Raw genomic sequence first — 24,018 nt, 5'->3', positions numbered from 1 at the left:
TCCTTTGAAATCTTATAGAATGATTACAAACTATGTAAATGAAATATAAACTAATTTTTTAACTTTTTACTTTTAAGATTTTGATTATTTAGATTCCTTTTAATATAATTATTAACATTATAATGTTGAAAAAAACCCATCTTTTATTTAATAATATATGTATAAAATGAATAAAACACATCGGATAAAATCTAGCTCAGACAATTAGCAAAAGCACCAGAATGATATGTTTTTATAAAATGCTAATTGATGATAATACATTATTTGACACTCTTACCTCAGTCCTTCACGGATTAAACAACTGAATTCTCTAAACTAGACATTCACATAAGTGTAATCGTTCATCAATGTATCTGATTAAAGCATAGTACATCAAGACATAATCGCCAATGATATTGTTTGTCAACGGATATGATTAATGCAGGGTATTATAATGTAATATATGACTGAATATGTACTCAAAAAATGTGTTCAACGTATGGATTTATCAATAAATCTGATCAATGTATGGATTTATCAACAAATATGATTAATGTAACGATTGAATAAGAAATGCGATTAATGTCTTGTTAGGCAATACGTACATTATGCAGTGCGAGGTTGACCTCCATGAGTTCTTACTCCACCATTCGGAGCTTTGTGCTTGTAGGGCTTTTCACTGGTCGCTATCACCCTTCGTTTGTAACAACGCTGATCTTGGAGTACCATACTTATCTATCCAATTTGTTCATGCAGCCAGGAGAGAATGCTGCACGGCTACTGATCCCAAGTTCACTATTGCCTGAGGTGTAGCAAGCAGCCCTGTTACAAAACGAGTATAGTGTCTCACTTTCGTGAACATGACTTGTTTTTGCTGACTTGATGGCATGTAGACCTCTCGTTTTGATTTTGTTTTTACTGCAGCGGATCTGGAGGGCAGAAATGGTCGCGTCCTCTTGCATGGTGTATGGACATAGCAGTAATGTCTGCAGCAACTCAGACATTAGAGTGATGTCGTCCGCAGGAAAAAAAGGTGGTAAAAAATTGTTACATCACTGTTGAACGCAGCAGTTGATATGACACAGTTGGGAATTTACACCATGGTGTCGGTATACAGGGACTTCAACCGGCTGATTACCTTGTGATTGAGTCTAATACTCTCGAGTGAGTCATACGGCAGCCGATTCATCGACTAATGCTATCCATAGGACGACTGCCCTCTACAGATAAATATAAAATAACTGCGAATTATCATACACCGAACACTTTTAACTGCAAATACAGTGATATATATATATATATATATATATATATATATATATATATATATATATATATATATATATTACCTATGTGTTAACATGAACTCACTTCTTTAGGTATTCATCTGACAGGATTCTACTTACCACTGAAATCATCTCACTGGACTGTAAGAAACTTGATCGCTTCTCATTGCCGATCGTGAAACAAATTTAACATTTTTTTTGCACTATACAATTTTCGCCTGAAACAGACTTATTCTGTCTGATATCATCATGTGATTTGGCATAGATCGGACGTTGTAGAAATCCAAAAGAAATTCAGGAACATTCAATATAGCAAACATTTTCGTGGCAAAGAACAGCAAGAAAGGAAATCCTTATACAATGTCACATACCTCTAGAGCTCAAGACGTCTTCCGTAACGTGGCCAATCTCCCGACAACGGTCATACTAATTTAAACTTATATTCACACAAAATGGTCTTTGTGTGCATACAGTTCAGTGACACTATGCACATGTCCTGTATAATTTAAGCTGCGCAGTGTTACATGAATGCTGCTAAGAGAAATGAAAATCAGAACATTCAATATGATATAACAGTATTAATAGCAAGTTGTTAAAATGCAAGTAGTTATAAAACTCAGGAGATAAAGGATATTTATCTAGGTCACTGGCCTTTGGAAACATCGTTGTTCCGAACTTATAAAATCCATGCATGATCGGAAATTGAAAGTAAAAACGTATATAGCATTATCAAGTGCGCTAAGAGTTATACTTATTCCGATAATCACATTCATTTGTTAAAATAATATTGTTTTGTCTGTGATATATATATGCTCACACGATGTGTCTGTAATAGTTTCATTATTTACAAATGCCCATTAAACTTTCGTTCAGATAACATGTTTGCAATCTCAGTCAAAGATGAGACACCATGACCTTTATAAGTATTCGACATATATTAAGGATGTATGATTAGTGATAGAGTCTGAATGACATTGACTTATGAAAACTCCACCTGACCTATGCCATGAGCATATAGTTAATATCGCCGGGATGTTATTTTAATCCATTACATATATTTTTTTCGTCACAGCAGAATTGAACATAAATAGCAAACTGCCTTCTGATTACTTATATAATTATTTATCTTTACTAAATTTAAGATGTCAGTTGTTAATTATTAAATTAAGATAAATAAAGAATCACTGTAGACTGGACATCTTATGCAAACGTTTCTCACATTAACCAAATGTACGAATATTAGCGACCGTTGGATTAGATTAGGCTTGAGAATAGAAGAATTGTTGGAAATCGAATTGGCTTAATTAATCAATTAATATCCTGGAAGCACGTCCGGCCTTATTACAAGGCAAGCAATATGGTTGACTGGGGTCCAGTATCTTCAGGGCCCTGATATACAATTTTCAAATTAGATAGGCATACTACAGTACCTGCACCGGCGGGACCTGATGACAACATGGCTACGTGGACGGGACGTCAGCTAACTACAGAACATTCAGGGAATATTAATCTCTTCAATATTTTTTAGTAATAGAACAGGACTTTTACTGCAATTATTGTAATATTGCAAGCATTTTGACTTATCTAGTAAGAGACAATCATTGCAGTTAAATCAGTATCAACTAGATCTCTCTAAGACTTCACAGCGATACCATACTCGTAGGTAATAAGCTTCGTCGTCGTATCAATAAAGATTCCATCATTTCCATAGTACACTAGTAAACCTTAATTGTACATTCTTATATGTGTTTTGTGTACGGAAGTACGTAAGGCGCCAATAATATATAAAATTTGATTATTATAGACAACTATATGCGCGTTATGGATTTATCAGTTTAACTTTTCATCTGATCATCAATCTGTGGTCGTTGGTAATAATGATATTTTTTCTCGTCTTTCAAGAGAAATATGTACAGATATATATAAAGACGATCGGAGCTATACAAATGTTATGAATGTTTTGTAAAAGTAATAATTTTCATTATGTTTTAGATCTTTTTTGTTTACAACAATTGAACTACCTGTTTTATGACATGAATTTGTATTAAAATACTAAATATGAGTTATCACTTTTGCAGGCTTTACAAATATCTCCCAGAAAGCCGATGGTATTTATTTTCTTGGTCTGCTTGCTTTAATAGAAACTATGTATGTACCAGTTTATCTAGCCTACACCATTAACGATAGGCTAGCAACATAATCATTGTCGTGCTTTAAATTTTAATTTGTATTTCTGCCAGAGAAAACAATTTGATACATGTTAACACCTGATATTAAAATATTATTAGTGTGCATCCTTATTTGTTAACCTGGTCAATGCTCAATGTTAACAAATCCCTTTTGTACCCAGGGTCTGTGAAAAATGGAACCCATGAAATAATTCAACATGGAACCCGAAAACAACATCCAAAAATGTTTTCAGCACAATTTGACGGCTTATAGGACTAATTTCACTTCATTATATTGGTGGACGTCGAGAATATTTGGAATATGTAGATATTTGAGGTGTATGATTTGCACAACAAAGCATTGTATGGTTAATGTTACTAAAATATTTTCTTTTGAATATTTTTAAGTCACATACTTATGATGTTGACGTGCAGAGGGAAAACTAATTGCATTGGGTGAACATTTAAATAAATCTTCAATGATATTTTGTGTACATACATTGGAATTATGGGATTTACTATTTGCAGATCAAAGGTTTTACAATAGGCTAGATGGTTCGAATATGTACGTTCAAGTGGAGGACAGAACATGGCAACATATACAGTTCAATTCGAGCTGGCCACCGGAAATGATAGATGTGAATGTCACTCTCCATAAAAGAATCAGTTCAATTAAACTTAATAATAGGAAACTGACAACAAGCACACGGGAGACTTTTATCAGCATTTGCGAGCTTGAAGCATACGAAGGTAAGAATAACCAGTGTATGATATTAATAATTTAAATACTGACGAAGTTAGCTCACCTGTAGTTAATAGTTTTTAGTGGACAGCTCAGCATGCAATGCTATCATTAGATTGTTGTACACATGATATCTTTGATCACTTGTCCACATTCCTTCACACACACTTTGCATTGAATCGTGGAAAGTGTATCTTCGAACTGTTTATTATTTAACTATAATCCTATATGGTTAAGTATTAGTTCGTTCTGTATGAATCTTTTACAATGCAAGGGTTGGGTTTTGTATCATATTTCGAAATTGATCATTATACATGTTATATATAAAACCCTAAACCTGCCTTGGAGTGAAAGGAGAGTAGTACTGTTTGAGATATTTTATTAAAGGTTTAAATCGGAGTGTTTTAATTTCTCTAAAAGTGACGAGTCTTAAATTTCACATACAATAACAATTTATATTTGCAGTACTTGCATGTTCTCCATACATCGTACGAAACGGAAAAATTGAAGTTGTTAAACTTGGGGACTCGAAGCAGAATTTTACCTACGGCGCACAGCTTAATGTTGCATGCGAGAATGGATATCACATATCTGACATTAGATCGAGCAGGACTGAAGCTGAGAGCATCATAGAATGCATGGGCACCAATACATGGTCAAGAAATGTCACATGTTCCGGTAATTAATTCATTTTTGTGAATTTCACGAAATAGTACCTTGAAACTTTCACATTCATATACATAGGTATTTGAACAAACGGTAATCATGTTTGTTACGATATCCTTTTCATACTAATTAATATTTAATCTCGTTTGCAGTATTGTGTCTACGTTCTTCTAAATCTTTATAGCAATGCATTCGTTTTCGTCACGTTAATTCTAACGATAAAGGAATAACGAGTATATCATAATACAGTTTCACCAAGGTAATATATTCGGACACTTTAAAACCCACCACATCGTTTTTACGTGGTGTGTGCACCTTATTAATATTTCCTTTTCTTCAACATAATAGTGATAGATTGTGGTTATCCTACTGGAATCCCTGACCACAGCGAAGTAATTATTACACCAGGAATTGCTGGTAACACAACGTACAATGCAATGCTGACGATACAGTGCAATGAAGGGTACAACTATAGCTTACAATCAGTGGAACCCCTTCGATGTGGTAGTAATGGATCCTGGAGAGGAAGTCTTGGAAATTGTAACGGTGGGTGAAACATTGCAAGACAGATATAAAGTTCGTACGAATGACACTTTCTAGAGATGCAAACAGGTATATATCGTACTACGCACATGTACAGGTCGTGATAGATTTCCTTTCCTACGTTTTTAGGTTACATTTAGAAAGCAAGAATGCTCATTAAAATCTCCTCATACAAAACAAAAATAGATTGATATTATAAAAATGATAGGCCTTTGTGTTACAGTCATTAGAGCGGTCTTGTTATTTTTTCCTGCACTCGCAAAACAATTGCACTAAATTTCTTAATAAACCTGTAGCATTATCATGAATATTGTAGAAAATAATTTAAAATACTGCCACAAATAGGGAGTTATAACAATTTAACAGTAGAGTGTCGATAATGTAGCATCTCTGATAGTCGTGATGGAATACAAACCGAACATGTTGTAATCACATTCCTCAGAACTCAATCAATTGTGGTGATTTAAAACAACTGAAAGCCTCAAATTATGGGCTGCCTAATAATGATACACATTTATTGGTATTCTGGCCAGAGCTCAAAAGTTTCTATAAACTGCTGAAATTAATAATGACGATAAAGTTGCTTCATTTGAATATATATATATATATATATATATATATATATATATATATATATATATATATATATATATATATATATATATATACATATAGCAGACCAAACAACTGATGAAAATCTGAATTTTACATTACGTTTGAATGTTACATGTACAAACATATACAGGTGCGCATACGCATGAACGCACATAACGCATCTAATAAGTACGAATGTGTCCGTCTCTTCATCCTGCTAAAAGTTTCAAAACCTAGTCCTGTATTTTGTTATCAAATAATACAAACAATGATGGTATAGTTCAACCACTGAGCAAAGTCTAAAGTAGTTGACTTGTCTCTGTCTCTTTCTGTCTTAGCAACAACAACAACTATTTATTTTAGCGGTGTCAAACGTTGCGAACATTGCTCTAGACAAAATTAATAGTATGCTTGATGTCGCTTTTCTAAACCCAAAAGTACAGGATCTGAGTGAGCTTGCAGTATAAAAGCAAAGATCGTGACTATCGCTGTGACGTAATTTGGTAAAAATGTATTTCTTACCATTTTTGAGAAACTGTACAATGTTATAACAATGTTAATTAAATAACACGTTTGATCAGCTAAATCGCTCAATAATTCTGTCAGGAAAAGGAACAATTGAATGTATTTGCAGACAAAAGACGATTGACTTGTCTACTCTACTAGTGTTTGCCTGTTCAAGTACATTTTTGTTTGGATTATATATAGATGTTTATGTGAATGTGAGTAATGTTTAGCATAGGATAAAAACGGAGTTGTTGTGTATCTCAATAAGCTTCCTCTAATGTCAATTTTACTCAACATAAAATTCGGCGAACTTGAATCATCATCGAAGCAGAATTTTTCACAAAACCCATTAGATCCAATCGATATTGCAAAGCCTTTCTGACCTTGTTTGAGGGACTTTCGTCAATAATAAATTATAGGTGAATTATCGCTTTGTTGTTTTGGGCAATTGGATTAACGCGTGATCAATATTTGTTGACCGAGTAAAAAACGCCCGGGAACGATTACAGACACAAATGAGAATAAGAGCATGAGTATTGTATTCTACAACAAAAGGTCGAACATAAATACTTTCTTCAAATAAACATGCATTCCTTTGAAAAACCAAGTGATTAGTCTCCAGATAAGATGCCAAGTACCATCATTCAATATCGCCCCAATCAACTACAGTGTGACGCACATTTGGTAAGCAGCAAACAAGTGTAACGTACAACTAATTTGCGAAAAAGTTGGTAGTCGATAATGAATTGCACACAACAGGAGCCCACACTCATTATTAGGTTTGTGTTTGTAACACTCTCCATCTTGTTAAAATCCAACAAAGTGCTAATCAAATGTGTGAAATAGTGGCTTTACCATGTTAATTCCCAGCGGGTGCCATAGTGGCCCACAGGTTAATGGTAAATTTCTATGATTGGTGTGTTGTCCCAAAGTTAATGTTAATTTCCTATTACAACCATTTTATCATGTATAACTAATTACCTCGCGATACCTACTGCACACTGGAACTGAATGAAATACGGTAACGATTGAAAATATATCTTAATAATGGGACATGTGATGCTGATCCCTATTTTCAGTCATTTATTTCTGACTACTGCATACACAATTTCTGATCGAATTGAAATCAATGATTATGTTGCCGATAGCTGCGATGTATTTCTAATGTGTTTTCAAAGCTACTACAGTAAAAACAAGATGTATATTTTTTGCAGACAACGGCAAGATTAATACTGTCAGTTTTAAATATAAAGGACACTTTAAGGAGGCATCCAAAACATAACAGGGAGCATTGATCCAAGTTTGTAGAAATAAGGGGATAGGCACTTGGATTAACTATAACCATGAGTTGCAAATTATGCTACTGGTCGTTTCCAATCATATGAATTGGGTTATACGGCTTCACAATTCGTTGAAATAAGACTTTCCTCTTTATTAATGATGGAAATCGTAGTTCCATGCAAAGGACATGTAAAGGTCATCTTATGTTTCCAGTAATAGTTTATCAATTAAAATCTCAGGACTGATACATGTAAAACCCAATGAAATTGTACCCTGTGGTTTAAAGTACGAAACAAAACGATTTAAATGATTTCATATTTTGTATGATTGAATTTTTTTATTGTTGCACGAATTGTCTGTAAAGAATAACAATAGACTGATGCACAACTTTCATCTTTTATGCTATACATGAATGTTTTTTACTGTATGAACGTGTATTGTTGTCTCATATTCTCAAAACTCGCTGGCATCATACGTTTGAGACATATTTACACATATAGTTTATATTCAATACAGTAATACACTGCGGTGAGTTTTCTGGTGTACCTGGAAACAGCACAGTCACGTCAAAAGTGGGATTAGCTGGAAACACCAGCTACAATGCTACTGGTACAATCAAATGCAATGCGGGATTCAGATACACACATCCTGGAATGGAGACGGTCCGCTGTAACAAAGATGGCAAATGGGGCTCCATACAAGGGACGTGTAAAGGTGATCATATATATATATATATATATATATATATATTATATATATATATATATATATATATATATATATATATGACTGAACGTGTGTGTGTGTGTGTGTGTGTGTGTGTGTGTGTGTGTGTGTCTGTGTAAAACAAGTTAAAACGCGATTCGTTATAACACTATGGCAGCATGGTTCCCACTTTTCAGTTTAAGGTGACATCTCTTTTGTACATCCTAAATACATGCTCTCGGAAAACCCGATGATTCGTATCCCTAGCAGATTTTTAATCACACGACTGCATTAAATGTTGACTGAACTTTCGAAAGTTCCCAAAATAATACATGATCAAGAGATTAATTTACAACTGGCGACTTTGGCATTTTAAATCACGTATTATATGGGGAAGTTTTTCAAAATATATGTTAACACGATCCCGCTTATATCACGATAACGGGTTGTATATATATATATATATATATATATATATATATATATATATATATATATATATATATATATATATATATATATATATATACATATATATGTGTGTGTGTGTGTGTGTGTGATTTAATAGATATTTATTTCAATTTAATTGTTTATCACTTTTAATTTTTTTTAAATTTTCTTTACATGACGTTGTAATGTAAATGTATTCACTTGAGATGATACTTTTTTTCAGAAAATAGTTTGTCCTTGACTTTTCGTTTTATAAACAACAGGTGTTGATCTAGATCCTGGCCTTGATTAAAAATTTGTAGCAACAACATGATCAAGTTTTATTTTGTTTTAAATGATTGGTTGTTATCGTAGTCATGATGGTACGTCGTGTTTTAAGATGTAAAGAATTTTTTTTTATTTCTTTGAGTAAATTGATTGGTTTTCATCATGGCCACACAGGGTGGACGTGATCTTTAACAAATGCCTAATTTATTAAAGCGTCCAGAACATGATCACGTGACCCCGTACGTACGTTGCAGGAGACGACATAGCCTCTGTTTTGGAGAGTTATTCCCAGTTGAAGCTACACTGTTACACTTGAAGTTGTTTGTTGTGCTGTTTGGTGTTATTTCAAATTACTTGGATTGGAGTTAAATCAAATTACTTGGATTCAAAAGGATTAATTCATTTTTTCCTGGAAGATAAATGTGCTCTGGTGCGATTCTTAATTAAAAACAGTATTTTATAGAAATTTGTATTTGATCTCCAAAGCCGGAGTGATAATTCTTGTTTCTACAAGGAAATGTATATTTCACAAACTATTTGCAAAACACGTTATCGTCTTCCATCTTGGATTCTTCGTCGGGATTTGAATTTGAAATCAGTAGAACATTTTGTTATTAGGACTTCAAGCATTTTATTCTTGGATTATTCTTGGATTATTTTGGATTTGATTCTATAAAACCGTAAGTTCATATTTGTTTCATTTTTAGAGACTTTCTCCAGGAAAGTAAATACTGCATTTTATCAGAGCTTTTTGTTTTCACTCATTCTTCTTTTACTGTTTATTCGAGCCTAAACACGTGACAGAAGAACTTGGGGGCTTGTCGGGAATACTTTTGAATTTTAGATAGATTATTTCAGAATACTTCTTTTTTTAGAAATTAATTTTAAATTCCTCTAGTATTAACTGTTTTGTGTGAAATCCGTAAGCTGTTTCTAAAATGTCATAACAAGTAAAAATCTTTCTTTCAAACCCTACCCAGCAACAATTATCTCTTTTCAAAAGAGATGAATGGATTCAACTTGCCAGAAAATACCATCTTTCTGAGGTAAAGGCTTCCTTAACGAAACAGGAAATGAAAAATCTTTTCGTTCAGTATGTGGTAGAAAAGAATGTTTTGGATCAAAGGAATTGGGTTTTGTTCAGTAAGTCTTTATCAGACTTTGACATTAAAATGAAGGAATTCGAATCAAAATAGAAGATGGAATTGGAGTTGAGGAATCTGGAGTTTTAAGAAAAAGAAAGAGAAACACAAATTCACTTACAAGCAGAAAAAATAGAAAGGAAGACAAATGTAATTACAAGAAAAATAAATGCAGTTACAATATGAGAAAGAGGAGAAAGAGCCAGCAAAGAGAGAAAGAAAACCTCATGCAAAAGTAGTTAGATAAGGAAGAAAAAGATAAAGAAAGACAAATGCAGATACAAGAAAAACAAATGCAGTTGCAAGAAAAACAAATGCAATTAGATAAGGAAGAAAGTCAGAAAGAGAGGGAATGTCAATGTAGAATGAAATAAATAGAACTGGCAAGTGAAATGCACATTCATGCTTCAAATCCAAATTAAAAATTTGACCGTGTAAAGAATATTAGATTAGTGCCCCGTTCAGAGAAAAAGCAGTAGACAAACATTTTACTCGTTTTGAAAATGTTGCTGAAACTTTGAAATGGCCAATTGAGCATTGGTCTCAGTTATCAGAATGTGTAATCAATGGTAAGGCTAGTGATATCTACAATTCACTGTCAGTTCCCCAAAGTGGTAACTATGATGTGGTTAAAGAATGCATCCTAAGTGGTTATGAGTTAGTCCCTGAAGCTTATCGGCAAAACTTATGAAACTATAGAAAAGAAGCTGCACAAACTCATGTCGAATGTGCTACACATAAAGAGCAGTTATTTGATAGATGATGCTCAGCCAAGAAAGGTGAACGACATTAAGAAAGTCTCAAACAACTTGTATTACTTGAAGATTTAAAAAAAAAAACTGTGTCTATTGCAACATTAAGTCTTATCATTGGTAACATCAGATTGAAAGCTTGGAAAATGCTGGTCGTGCTGCTGATAAGTATTATTTAACTCATAAAGTTCCTTTTGTAAATAAGACTTATATTCATCAGTCTTCTGGAAGAAAAGTAGTTCATATTAAGACAAGCCCTTCTAAAACTGAACTTGGCAAAACTTCTAAAAATAAAACTTCAAAGTAGCTTGATTCATGATCCTTGTCTCTTCCTACGTGTACCTATTGCCCAAAAAGGACACGTTATTTCTGATTGATACAAATTGAAAAATAGGCATCAGAATCAAGACAGACCTATTTCAAATGCTCTTATTTTTGAGGTCAAGGTCACGGTCATGTATTAAAAGCAATACATTTGGTGGGTCTAATAAATCCCATGCTGATTGTATTATGGAGAATTATGAACAATTCATGTCGAATGGTTCTGTATCACTCTTGAGTGATTCGGTCAAATCCTTACCCTATTAAAGTTTTAAGGGACACAGGAGATTCTCGAAGTCTTTTATTGTCAGGTTCGTTGCCTTTATCGAAGAAGTCTTCTTCTAATGAGAGTGTTCTTATTCAGGGAGTAGAGTGCGGCTTTGTTAATGTTCCTCTCCATTGTTTAAAGTTGTCACCAGACTTGGTCTCAGGACCCGTGACAGTCGGAACAGTTTTTTTTTACCTGTTGAGGTAGTTCATTTTTTACCAGGCAACGACCTAGCTGGAGGCAAGGTTGTAGTCAATCCATTTGTAACTGACAAGCCTTGCTTGAATCAGAAAGATTATACAATTGGAATAGAATTCCCTGACTTATCTCCAGCTTGTGCAGTTGCCAGAGCTATGGCAAAGAAAGCTCTTGAAAATGATGTTGATAAGGAGAGTATTCCTTTAGCTGACACATGTATTGGTCAGGCTTCTGATGAGATCAAATTTTTCACTCCTTGCTTGGATCAATCAGAAGCTATTGATCACAATGATCCCCTTGTAACGACGTATTCTCTTTATTCTAATCAGAGTGATAAACGACAATCACTTGTCGTTGAACAGGAGAACGATCCTGAGATCTCCTGTTTGTTTCAGAGGGCCACTAGTGAAACTATCGCTACTGAAGTTCCAGTCAGTTATTTCATTAAAAATGGAATTCTTACCAGAACATGGCCACCTCCCGATGCACTTGCTGATGACGAATGGTCAGATAACTATCAAATTGTAGTTACGAAACCTTACAGACAGGAAATACTTAGTCTGGCCCGTAAAACTCCATTGGCTGATCATTTAGGGATGAAAAAACGTATCAGAAGATCTTAACTCACTTCTACTGGCCAAACATCAAAGGTGATGTTGATAAGAACTGTACATATTGTTATACCTGTCAAATGGTAAGAAAACCCCTAAAAAATCAACAATTCCCAAGGCTCATCTATACTCTATACCTGCGTTTGACGAACCATTTAGTAGAATTATGGTAGATTGGGTTGTTCACCTACCTAAGACCAAATCAGGTCACCAATACCTGTTGACCATTATGTGTACGTCAACAAGGTTTTCAGAGGCAATTCCCTTGAGGATAATAAATTCTAAAATAATAGTAAAAGCTTTGGTAAAGTCTTTTACTCAATTTGGCCTTTCCGAATATATCAAATCGGGTCAAGAGTCAAATATTAGGTCTGGAATTTTCCAGGGTATTATGCTTGAATTTGTCATTCAGCAAATCAAGTCAAAAGTGAAATTACGATTTGACAGAACATCAATGGAGAGAACCATTGAATTTTGTAATAATGGAGATCTGTTTCTCTTGCTCATTCTTCAAATTTGTCTTCAGGTTAGATATTACGGCCCTTACAAAGTTAAAAAGGAAATAAATGAGTTAAATAATATTTGTGCTCCTGGGATCTAAATAAATTATAGGAGTACCAGTATACTGAATGAGATAACTTAAACAGTTATTATTCGAATATGAGCACCTATTTCCAGATGTTCCTACAAGAACAAACAAAATTGTCCATGACGTTGAAATTGTACATTCTAAACCTGTCCAAAAAACACCCGTACAGGACGAACCCTCTGAAACAGGAATAAATGAATAAAGAAATTCAATATTTGCTGGAGAATGATTGTATAGATCGCAGTAAAAGTGACTTGAATTCACCTTGCATAACTTCCAAAATCAGATTAAACTGTCCGTATGTTTACTGACTATAAGAAGGTGAATAGTTTGACAATAACATATTAGTTCCCATTACCAATAATCGATGCCTGTATTGATGAGTTCAGGAATGCCAAGTATGTCACCAAATTTGACCTTCTGAAAGGATTTTGGCAGATTCCACTAACAGAAAGAGCAAAGGAAATTTAAGCATTCGTGACTCCAGATAAACCTTACCAATATAAAGTAATGCCGTTTGTGATGAAAGTGTCGCCAAGTACATTTCAACGTCGCATGAATATGATTACGTCTGGTTTGACAATTGTGATGCTTGCATCGATGATGTCATCATCTACAACGACACCTGGAAAAAAACATTTAGCATGAATTCGGAAATTGTTTGACACACTCACAGATGCGTGTTTGACAATTATTTTATCTAAAAGTGAGTTCTGCCGTGCTAGTGTAAGTTTTCTACGACGCATCGTGGGACATGGCCAAGATAAAACTATAAATCCTAAGGTCTAGGCTATCTTTGAATTTCCCGTGCCTGTTAATAAAATGCAACTAAGGCGAATTTTGCTATTGGTGGATACTATCGAAAATTTTGTTCCACTTTTTATATTATTGCTGAACCCCTGACAAATGTATTGAGTAAGAAAAACAAGTTCGAGTGGACTGAAAAATGTCAGGAGGCTTTTGACAAGTTGAAAGCTATACTTAAAAGCGCACCAGTTCTTACAACTCCAAATTTCAGCCAATCATTTAAACTGTCTGTTGATGCAAGTGATGGTGGGGTTTGAGCAGTTTTGATTCAAGAAGATGAAAATAGTATTGATCATCCAGTGTGCTATTTTTCTAAGAAATTAAATAAGCATTCAACAATCGAGAAGTAATGTTTGTCTTTGATATTGGCATTACAAGATTTTTAAGTTTACCTTAGTTCAGCTCCTACTTCGATTATTATATTTAGTGACCACAACCCTGTACTTTCTTCTAAATTTAAATCTGTATTACAATGCATTCATTTTCGTCAAGTTAATTTGAATGATAAAGTAATAACTAGAATATGATATGACAGTCTCACCAAGGTCATATATTCGAACACTTTAAAACCCACCTCATCATTTTTATGTTGTGTATGTACCTTGTTTATATATCCTTTTCTTCAACATAATAGTGATAGATTGTGGTGATCCTACGGGAATCCCTGACCACAGCGAAGTAATTATTACACCAGGAATTGCTGGTAACACAACGTACAATGCAATGCTGACGATACAGTGCAATGAAGGGTACAACTATAGCTTACAATCAGTGGAACCCCTTCGATGTGGTAGTAATGGATCCTGGAGAGGAAGTCTTGGAAATTGTAACGGTGGGTGAAATATTGCAAGACAGATATAAAGTTCGTACGAATGACACTTTCTAGAGATGCAAACAGGTATATATCGTACTACGTACATGTACAGGTCGTGATAGATTTCCTTTCCTACGTTTTTAGGTTACATTTAGAAAGCAAGAATGCTCATTAAAATCTCCTCATACAAAACAAAAATAGATTGATATTATAAAAATGATAGGCCTTTGTGTTACAGTCATTAGAGCGGTCTTGTTATTTTTTCCTGCACTCGCAAAACAATTGCACTAAATTTCTTAATAAACCTGTAGCATTATCATGAATATTGTAGAAAATAATTTAAAATACTGCCACAAATAGGGAGTTATAACAATTTAACAGTAGAGTGTCGATAATGTAGCATCTCTGATAGTCGTGATGGAATACAAACCGAATATGTTGTAATTACGTTACTCAGAACGCAATCAATTGTGGTGATTTAAAACAACTGAAAGCCTCAAATTATGGGCTGGCTAATAATGATACACATTTATTGGTATTCTGGCCAGAGCTCAAAAGTTTCTATAAACTGCTGAAATTAATAATGTCGATAAAGTTGCTTCATTTGAATATATATATGTATATATATATATATATATATATATATATATATATATATATATACATACATATAGCAGACCAAACAACTGATGAAAATCTGAATTTAGATTAAGTTTGAATGTTACATGTACAAACATATACAGGTGCGCATACGCATGAACGCACATAACGCATCTAATAAGTACGAATGGGTCCGTCTCTTCATCCTGCTAAAAGTTTCAAAACCTAGTCCTGTATTTTGTTATCAAATAATACAAACAATGATGGTACAGTTCAACCACTGAGCAAAGTCTAAAGTAGTTGACTTGTCTCTGTCTCTTTCTGTCTTAGCAACAACAACAACTATTTATTTTAGCGGTGTCAAACGTTGCGAACATTGCTCTAGACAAAATTAATAGTATGCTTGATGTCGCTTTCTAAATCCAAACGCACAGGATCTGAGTGAGCTTGCAGTATAAAAGCAAAGATCGTGACTATCGCTGTGACGTAATTTGGTAAAAATGCATTTCTTAAAATTTTGGAGAAACTGTACAATGTTAAAACAATGTTAATTAAATAACACGTTTGATCAACAAAATCGCTCAATAATTCTCTCAGGAAAAAGAACAATTGAATGTATTTGCAGCACAAAAGACGATTGACTAGCCTATTCTACTAGTGTTTGCCTGTTCAAGTACATTTTTGTTTGGATTATATATAGATGTTTATGTGAATGTGAATGTGAGTAATGTTTAGCACAGGATAAAAACGGAGTTGTTGTGTATCTCAATAAGCTTCCTCTAAGGTCAATATTACTCAACATAAAATTCGGCGAACTTGAATCATCATCGAAGCAGAATTTTTCACAAAACCCATTAGATCCAATCGATATTGCAAAGCCTTTCTGACCTTGTTTGAGGGACTTTCGTCAATAATAAATTATAGGTGAATTATCGCTTTGTTGTTTTGGGCAATTGGATTAACGCGTGATCAATATTTGTTGACCGAGTAAAAAACGCCCGGGAACGATTACAGACACAAATGAGAATAAGAGCATGAGTATTGTATTCTACAACAAAAGGTCGAACATAAATACTTTCTTCAAATAAACATGCATTCCTTTGAAAAACCAAGTGATTAGTCTCCAGATAAGATGCCAAGTACCATCATTCAATATCGCCCCAATCAACTACAGTGTGACGCACATTTGGTAAGCAGCAAACAAGTGTAACGTACAACTAATTTGCGAAAAAGTTGGTAGTCGATAATGAATTGCACACAACAGGAGCCCACACTCATTATTAGGTTTGTGTTTGTAACACTCTCCATCTTGTTAAAATCCAACAAAGTGCTAATCAAATGTGTGAAATAGTGGCTTTACCATGTTAATTCCTAGCGGGTGCCATAGTGACCCACAGGTTAATGGTAAATTTCTACCATTGTTGTGTTGTCCCAAAGTTAATGTTAATTTCCTATTACAACCATTTTATCATGTATAACTAATTACCTCGCGATACCTACTGCACACTGGAACTGAATGAAATACGGTAACGATTGAAAATATATCTTAATAATGGGACATGTGATGCTGATCCCTATTTTCAGTCATTTATTTCTGACTACTGCATACACAATTTCTGATCGAATTGAAATCAATGATTATGTTGCCGATAGCTGCGATGTATTTCGAATGTGTTTTCAAAGCTACTACAGTAAAAACAAGATGTATATTTTTTGCAGACAACGGCAAGATTAATACCGTCAGTTTTAAATATAAAGGACACTTTTAGGAGGCATCCAAAACATAACAGGGAGCATTGATCCAAGTTTGTAGAAATAAGGGGATAGGCACTTGGATTAACTATAACCATGAGTTGCAAATTATGCTACTGGTCGTTTCCAATCATATGAATTGGGTTATACGGCTTCACAATTCGTTGATATAAGACTTTCCTCTTTATTAATGATGGAAATCGTAGTTCCATGCAAAGGACATGTAAAGGTCATCTTATGTTTCCAGTAATAGTTTATCAATTAAAATCTCAGGACTGATACATGTAAAACCCAATGAAATTGTACCCTGTGGTTTAAAGTACGAAACAAAACGATTTAAATGATTTCATATTTTGTATGATTGAATTTTTTTATTGTTGCATGAATTGTCTGTAAAGAATAACAATAGACTGATACACAACTTTCATCTTTTATGCTATACATGAATGTTTGTTACTGTATGAACGTGTATTGTTGTCTCATATTCTCAAAACTCGCTGGTATCATACGTTTGAGACATATTTACACATATAGTTTATATTCAATACAGTAATACACTGCGGTGAGTTTTCTGGTGTACCTGGAAACAGCACAGTCACGTCAAAAGTGGGATTAGCTGGAAACACCAGTTACAATGCTACTGTTACAATCAAATGCAATGCGGGATTCAGATACACACATCCTGGAATGGAGACGGTCCGCTGTAACAAAGATGGCAAATGGGGCTCCATACAAGGGACGTGTAAAGGTGATCATATATATATATATATATATATATATATATATATATATATATATATATATATATATATGACTGAACGTGTGTGTGTGTGTGTGTGTGTGTGTGTGTGTGTGTGTGTGTGTCTGTGTAAAACAAGTTAAAACGCGATTCGTTATAACACTATGGCAGCATGGTTCCCACTTTTCAGTTTAAGGTGACATCTCTTTTGTACATCCTAAATACATGCTCTCGGAAAACCCGATGATTCGTATCCCTAGCAGATTTTTAATCACACGACTGCATTAAATGTTGACTGAACTTTCGAAAGTTCCCAAAATAATAAATGATCAAGAGATTAATTTACAACAGACGACTTTGACATTTTAAATCACGTATTATATGGGGAAGTTTTCCAAATATATGTTAACACGATCCCGCTTATATCACGATAACGGGTTATATATATATATATATATATATATATATATATATATATATATATATATATATATATATATATATATATATATATATATATATATATATATACATATATCTGTGTGTGTGTGTGGGTGTGTGTGTGTGATTTAATAGATATTTATTTCAATTTAATTGTTTATCACTTTTAAATTTTTTTAAATTTTCTTTACATGACGTTGTAATGTAAATGTATTCACTTGAGATGATACTTTTTTTCAGAAAATAGTTTGTCCTTGACTTTTCGTTTTATAAACAACAGGTGTTGATCTAGATCCTGGCCTTGATTAAAAATTTGTAGCAACAACATGATCAAGTTTTATTTTGTTTTAAATGATTGGTTGTTATCGTAGTCATGATGGTACGTCGTGTTTTAAGATGTAAAGAATTTTTTTTTTATTTCTTAGAGTAAATTGATTGGTTTTCATCATGTCCACACAGGGTGGACGTGATCTTTAACAAATGCCTAATTTATTAAAGCGTCCAGAACATGATCACGTGACCCCCTATGTACGTTGCAGGAGACGACATAGCCTCTGTTTTGGAGAGTTATTCCCAGTTGAAGCTACACTGTTACACTTGAAGTTGTTTGTTGTGCTGTTTGGAGTTATTTCAAATTACTTGGATTGGAGTTAAATCAAATTACTTGGATTCAAAAGGATTAGTTCATTTTTTCCTGGAAGATAAATGTGCTCTGGTGCGATTCTTAATTAAAAACAGTATTTTATAGAAATTTGTATTTGATCTCCAAAGCCGGAGTGATAATTCTTGTTTCTACAAGGAAATGTATATTTCACAAACTATTTGCAAAACACGTTATCGTCTTCCATCTTGGATTCTTCGTCGGGATTTGAATTTGAAATCAGTAGAACATTTTGTTATTAGGACTTCAAGCATTTTATTCTTGGATTATTCTTGGATTATTTTGGATTTGATTCTATAAAACCGTAAGTTCATATTTGTTTCATTTTTAGAGACTTTCTCCAGGAAAGTAAATACTGCATTTTATCAGAGCTTTTTGTTTTCACTCATTCTTCCGTTACTGTTTATTCGAGCCTAAACACGTGACAGAAGAACTTGGGGGCTTGTCGGGAATACTTTTGAATTTTAGATAGAATATTTCAGAATACTTTTTTTTTTAGAAATTAATTTTAAATTCCTCTAGTATTAACTGTTTTGTGTGAAATCCGCAAGCTTTTTCTAAAATGTCATAACAAGTAAAAATCTTTCTTTCAAACCCTACCCAGCAACAATTGTCTCTTTTCAAAAGAGATGAATGGATTCAACTTGCCAGAAAATACTATCTTTCTGAGGTAAAGGCTTCCTTAACGAAACAGGAAATGAAAAATCTTTTCGTTCAGTATTTGGTAGAAAAGAATGTTTTGGATCAAAGGAATTGGGTTTTGTTCAGTAAGTCTTTATCAGACTTTGACATTAAAATGAAGGAATTCGAATCAAAATAGAAGATGGAATTGGAGTTGAGGAATCTGGAGTTTTAAGAAAAAGAAAGAGAAACACAAATGCACTTACAAGCAGAAAAAAATAGAAAGGAAGACAAATGTAATTACAAGAAAAATAAATGCAGTTACAATATGAGAAAGAGGAGAAAGAGCCAGCAAAGAGAGAAAGAAAACCTCATGGAAAAGTAGTTAGATAAGGAAGAAAAAGATAAAGAAAGACAAATGCAGATAGAGAAAAACAAAAGCAGTTGCAAGAAAAACAAATGCAATTAGATAAGGAAGAAAGTCAGAAAGAGAGGGAATGTCAATGTAGAATGAAATAAATAGAACTGGCAAGTGAAATGCACATTCATACTTCAAATCCAAATTAAAAATTTGACCGTGTAAAGAATATTAGATTAGTGCCCCTTTCAGAGAAAAAGCAGTAGACAAACATTTTACTCGTTTTGAAAATGTTGCTGAAACTTTGAAATGGCCAATTGAGCATTGGTCTCAGTTATCAGAATGTGTAATCAATGGTAAGGCTAATGATATCTACAATTCACTGTCAGTTCCCCAAAGTGGTAACTATGATGTGGTTAAAGAATGCATCCTAAGTGGTCATGAGTTAGTCCCTGAAGCTTATCGGCAAAACTTATGAAACTATAGAAAAGAAGCTGCACAAACTCATGTCGAATGTGCTACACATAAAGAGCAGTTATTTGATAGATGATGCTCAGCCAAGAAAGGTGAACGACATTAAGAAAGTCTCAAACAACTTGTATTACTTGAAGATTTAAAAAAAAACTGTGTCCATTGCAACATTAAATCTTATCATGGAGAACATCAGATTGAAAGCTTGGAAAATGCTGTTCGTGCTGCTGATAAGCATTATTTAACTCATAAAGTTCCTTTTGTAAATAAGACTTATATTCATCAGTCTTCTGGAAGAAAAGTAGTTCATCTTAAGACAAGCCCTTCTAAAACTGAACTTGGCAAAACTTCTAAAAATCAAACTTCAAAGTAGCTTGATTCATCATCCTTGTCTCTTCCTACGTGTACCTATTGCCAAAAAAAAGACGTTATTTCTGATTGATACAAATTGACAAATAAGCATCAGAATCAAGACAGACCTATTTCAAATGCTCTTATTTTTGAGGTCAAGGTCACGGTCATGTATTAAAAGCAATACATTTGGTGGGTCTAATAAATCCCATGCTGATTGTATTATGGAGAATTATGAACAATTCATGTCGAATGGTTCTGTATCACTCTTGAGTGATTCGGTCAAATCCTTACCCTATTAAAGTTTTAAGGGACACAGGAGATTCTCGAAGTCTTTTATTGTCAGGTTCGTTGCCTTTATCGAAGAAGTCTTCTTCTAATGAGAGTGTTCTTATTCAGGGAGTAGAGTGCGGCTTTGTTAATGTTCCTCTCCATTGTTTAAATTTGTCACCAGACTTGGTCTCAGGACCCGTGACAGTCGGAACAGTTTTTTTACCGGTTGAGGGCAATCATTTTTTACTAGGCAACGACCTAGCTGGAGGCAAGGTTGTAGTCAATCCATTTGTAACTGACAAGCCTTGCTTGAATCAGAAAGATTATACAATTGGAATAGAATTCCCTGACTTATTTCCAGCTTGTGCAGTTGCCAGAGCTATGGCAAAGAAAGCTCTTGAAAATGATGTTGATAAGGAAAGTATTCCTTTAGCTGACACATGTATTGGTCAGGCTTTTGATGAGATCAAATTGTTCACTCCTTGCTTGGATCAGTCAGAAGGTATTGATCACAATGATCCCCTTGTAACAACTTATTTTCTTTATTCTAGTCAGAGTGATAAACGACAATCACTTGTCGTTGAACAGGAGAAAGATCCTGAGATCTCCTGTTTGTTTCAGAGGGCCACTAGTGAAACTAACGCTACTGAAGTTTCAGTCAGTTATTTCATTAAACATGGAATTCTTACCAGAACATGGCGACCTCCCGATGCACCTGCTGATGACGAATGGTCAGATAAATTGTAGTTACAAAACCTTACAGACAGGAAATACTTAGTCTGGCCCGTTAAACTCCATTGGCTGATCATTTAGGGATGAAAAAACGTATCAGAAGATCTTAACTCACTTCTACTGGCCAAACATCAAAGGTGATGTTGATAAGAACTGTACATATTGTTATACCTGTCAAATGGTAGGAAAACCCTTAAAAAATCAACAATTCCCAAGGCTCATCTACACTCTATACCTGCGTTTGACGAACCATTTAGTAGAATTATGGTAGATTGGGTTGTTCACCTACCTACGACGAAATCAGGTCACCAATACCTGTTGACCATTATGCGTACGTCAACAGGGTTTTCAGAGGCAATTCCCTTGAGGATAATAAATTCTAAAATAATAGTAAAAGCTTTGGTAAAGTCTTTTACTCAATTTGGCCTTTCCGAATCTATCCAATCGGGTCAAGAGTCAAGTATTAGGTCTGGAACTTTCCAGTGTATTATGCTTGAATTTGTCCTTCAGCAAATCAAGTCAAAAGTGAAATTACGATTTGACAGAACATCAGTGGAGATAACCATTGAATTTTGTAATAATGGAGATCTGTTTCTCTTGCTCATTCTTCAAATTTGTCTTCAGGTTAGATATTACGGCTCTTACAAAGTTAAAAAGGAAATGAATGAGTTAAATAATATTTGTGCTCCTGGGATCTAAATAAATTATAGGAGTACCAGTATACTGAATAAGATAACTTAAACAGTTATTATTCGAATATGAGCACCTATTTCCAGATGTTCCTACAAGAACAAACAAAATTGTCCATGACGTTGAAATTGTACATTCTAAACCTGTCCAAAAAACACCCGTACAGGACGAACCCTCTGAAACAGGAATAAATGAATAAAGAAATTCAATATTTGCTGGAGAATGATTGTATAGATCGCAGTAAAAGTGACTTGAATTCACCTTGCATAACTTCCAAAATCAGATTAAACTGTCCGTATGTTTACTGACTATAAGAAGGTGGATAGTGTGACAATAACATATTCGTTCCCATTACCAATAATCGATGACTGTATTGATGAGATCAGGAATGCCAAGTATGTCACCAAATTTGACCTTCTGAAAGGATTTTGGCAGATTCCACTAACAGAAAGAGCAAAGGAAATTTAAGCATTCGTGACTCCAGATAAACCTTACCAATATAAAGTAATGCCGTTTGTGATGAAAGTGTCGCCAAGTACATTTCAACGTCGCATGAATATGATTACCTCTGGTCTAGACAATTGTGATGCTTGCATCGATGATGTCATCATCTACAACGACACCTTGAAAAAACATTTAGCATGAATTCGGAAATTGTTTGACACACTCACAGATGCGTGTTTGACAATTATTTTATCTAAAAGTGAGTTCTGCCGTGCTAGTGTAAGTTTTCTACGACGCATCGTGGGACATGGCCAAGATAAAACTATAAATCCTAAGGTCTAGGCTATCTTTGAATTTCCCGTGCCTGTTAATAAAATGCAACTAAGGCGAATTTTGCTATTGGTGGATACTATCGAAAATTTTGTTCCACTTTTTATATTATTGCTGAACCCCTGACAAATGTATTGAGTAAGAAAAACAAGTTCGAGTGGACTGAAAAATGTCAGGAGGCTTTTGACAAGTTGAAAGCTATACTTAAAAGCGCACCAGTTCTTACAACTCCAAATTTCAGCCAATCATTTAAACTGTCTGTTGATGCAAGTGATGGTGGGGTTTGAGCAGTTTTGATTCAAGAAGATGAAAATAGTATTGATCATCCAGTGTGCTATTTTTCTAAGAAATTAAATAAGCATTCAACAATCGAGAAGTAATGTTTGTCTTTGATAATGGCATTATAAGATTTTTAAGTTTACCTTAGTTCAGCTCCTACTTCGATTATTATATTTAGTGACCACAACCCTGTACTTTCTTCTAAATTTAAATCTGTATTACAATGCATTCATTTTCGTCAAGTTAATTTGAATGATAAAGTAATAACTAGAATATGATATGACAGTCTCACCAAGGTCATATATTCGAACACTTTAAAACCCACCTCATCATTTTTACGTTGTGTATGTACCTTGTTTATATATCCTTTTCTTCAACATAATAGTGATAGATTGTGGTGATCCTACGGGAATCCCTGACCACAGCGAAGTAATTATTACACCAGGAATTGCTGGTAACACAACGTACAATGCAACGCTGACGATACAGTGCAATGAAGGGTACAACTATAGCTTACAATCAGTGGAACCCCTTCGATGTGACGGTAATGGATCCTGGAGAGGAAGTCTTGGAAATTGTAACGGTG

At 34.1% G+C, this 24,018-nt stretch overlaps 1 protein-coding gene across 7 annotated transcripts in view; it reads left to right on the top strand.

Annotated features, from left to right (window-relative positions):
• The window catches only part of LOC149807837 (receptor-type tyrosine-protein phosphatase alpha-like), a 156,587-nt gene that overhangs the window by 52,913 nt on the left and 79,656 nt on the right, over positions 1–24,018 (top strand). For 6 of the 7 annotated variants that reach the window (XM_089971307.1, XM_089971323.1, XM_089971300.1 and 3 more), the window contains 7 exons: positions 3,962–4,183; positions 4,641–4,853; positions 5,190–5,387; positions 8,283–8,480; positions 14,511–14,708; positions 17,593–17,790; positions 23,818–24,015. In XM_089971307.1, the coding sequence (XP_089827433.1) occupies positions 3,962–4,183; positions 4,641–4,853; positions 5,190–5,387; positions 8,283–8,480; positions 14,511–14,708; positions 17,593–17,790; positions 23,818–24,015 (1,425 nt within the window). The remainder of the gene's footprint in view (positions 1–3,961; positions 4,184–4,640; positions 4,854–5,189; positions 5,388–8,282; positions 8,481–14,510; positions 14,709–17,592; positions 17,791–23,817; positions 24,016–24,018) is intronic. The other variant, XM_089971326.1, reaches the window with a different exon arrangement.

The sequence above is a fragment of the Sinohyriopsis cumingii genome, chromosome 1, assembly GCF_028554795.1.
Source record: "Sinohyriopsis cumingii isolate HCF-2022 chromosome 1, ASM2855479v2, whole genome shotgun sequence".
NCBI classification, from domain to species: domain Eukaryota; kingdom Metazoa; phylum Mollusca; class Bivalvia; order Unionida; family Unionidae; genus Sinohyriopsis; species Sinohyriopsis cumingii.
The sequence above is the reverse complement of the archived record's forward strand: the minus strand, read 5'-3'. Positions and strand labels throughout refer to the sequence as shown.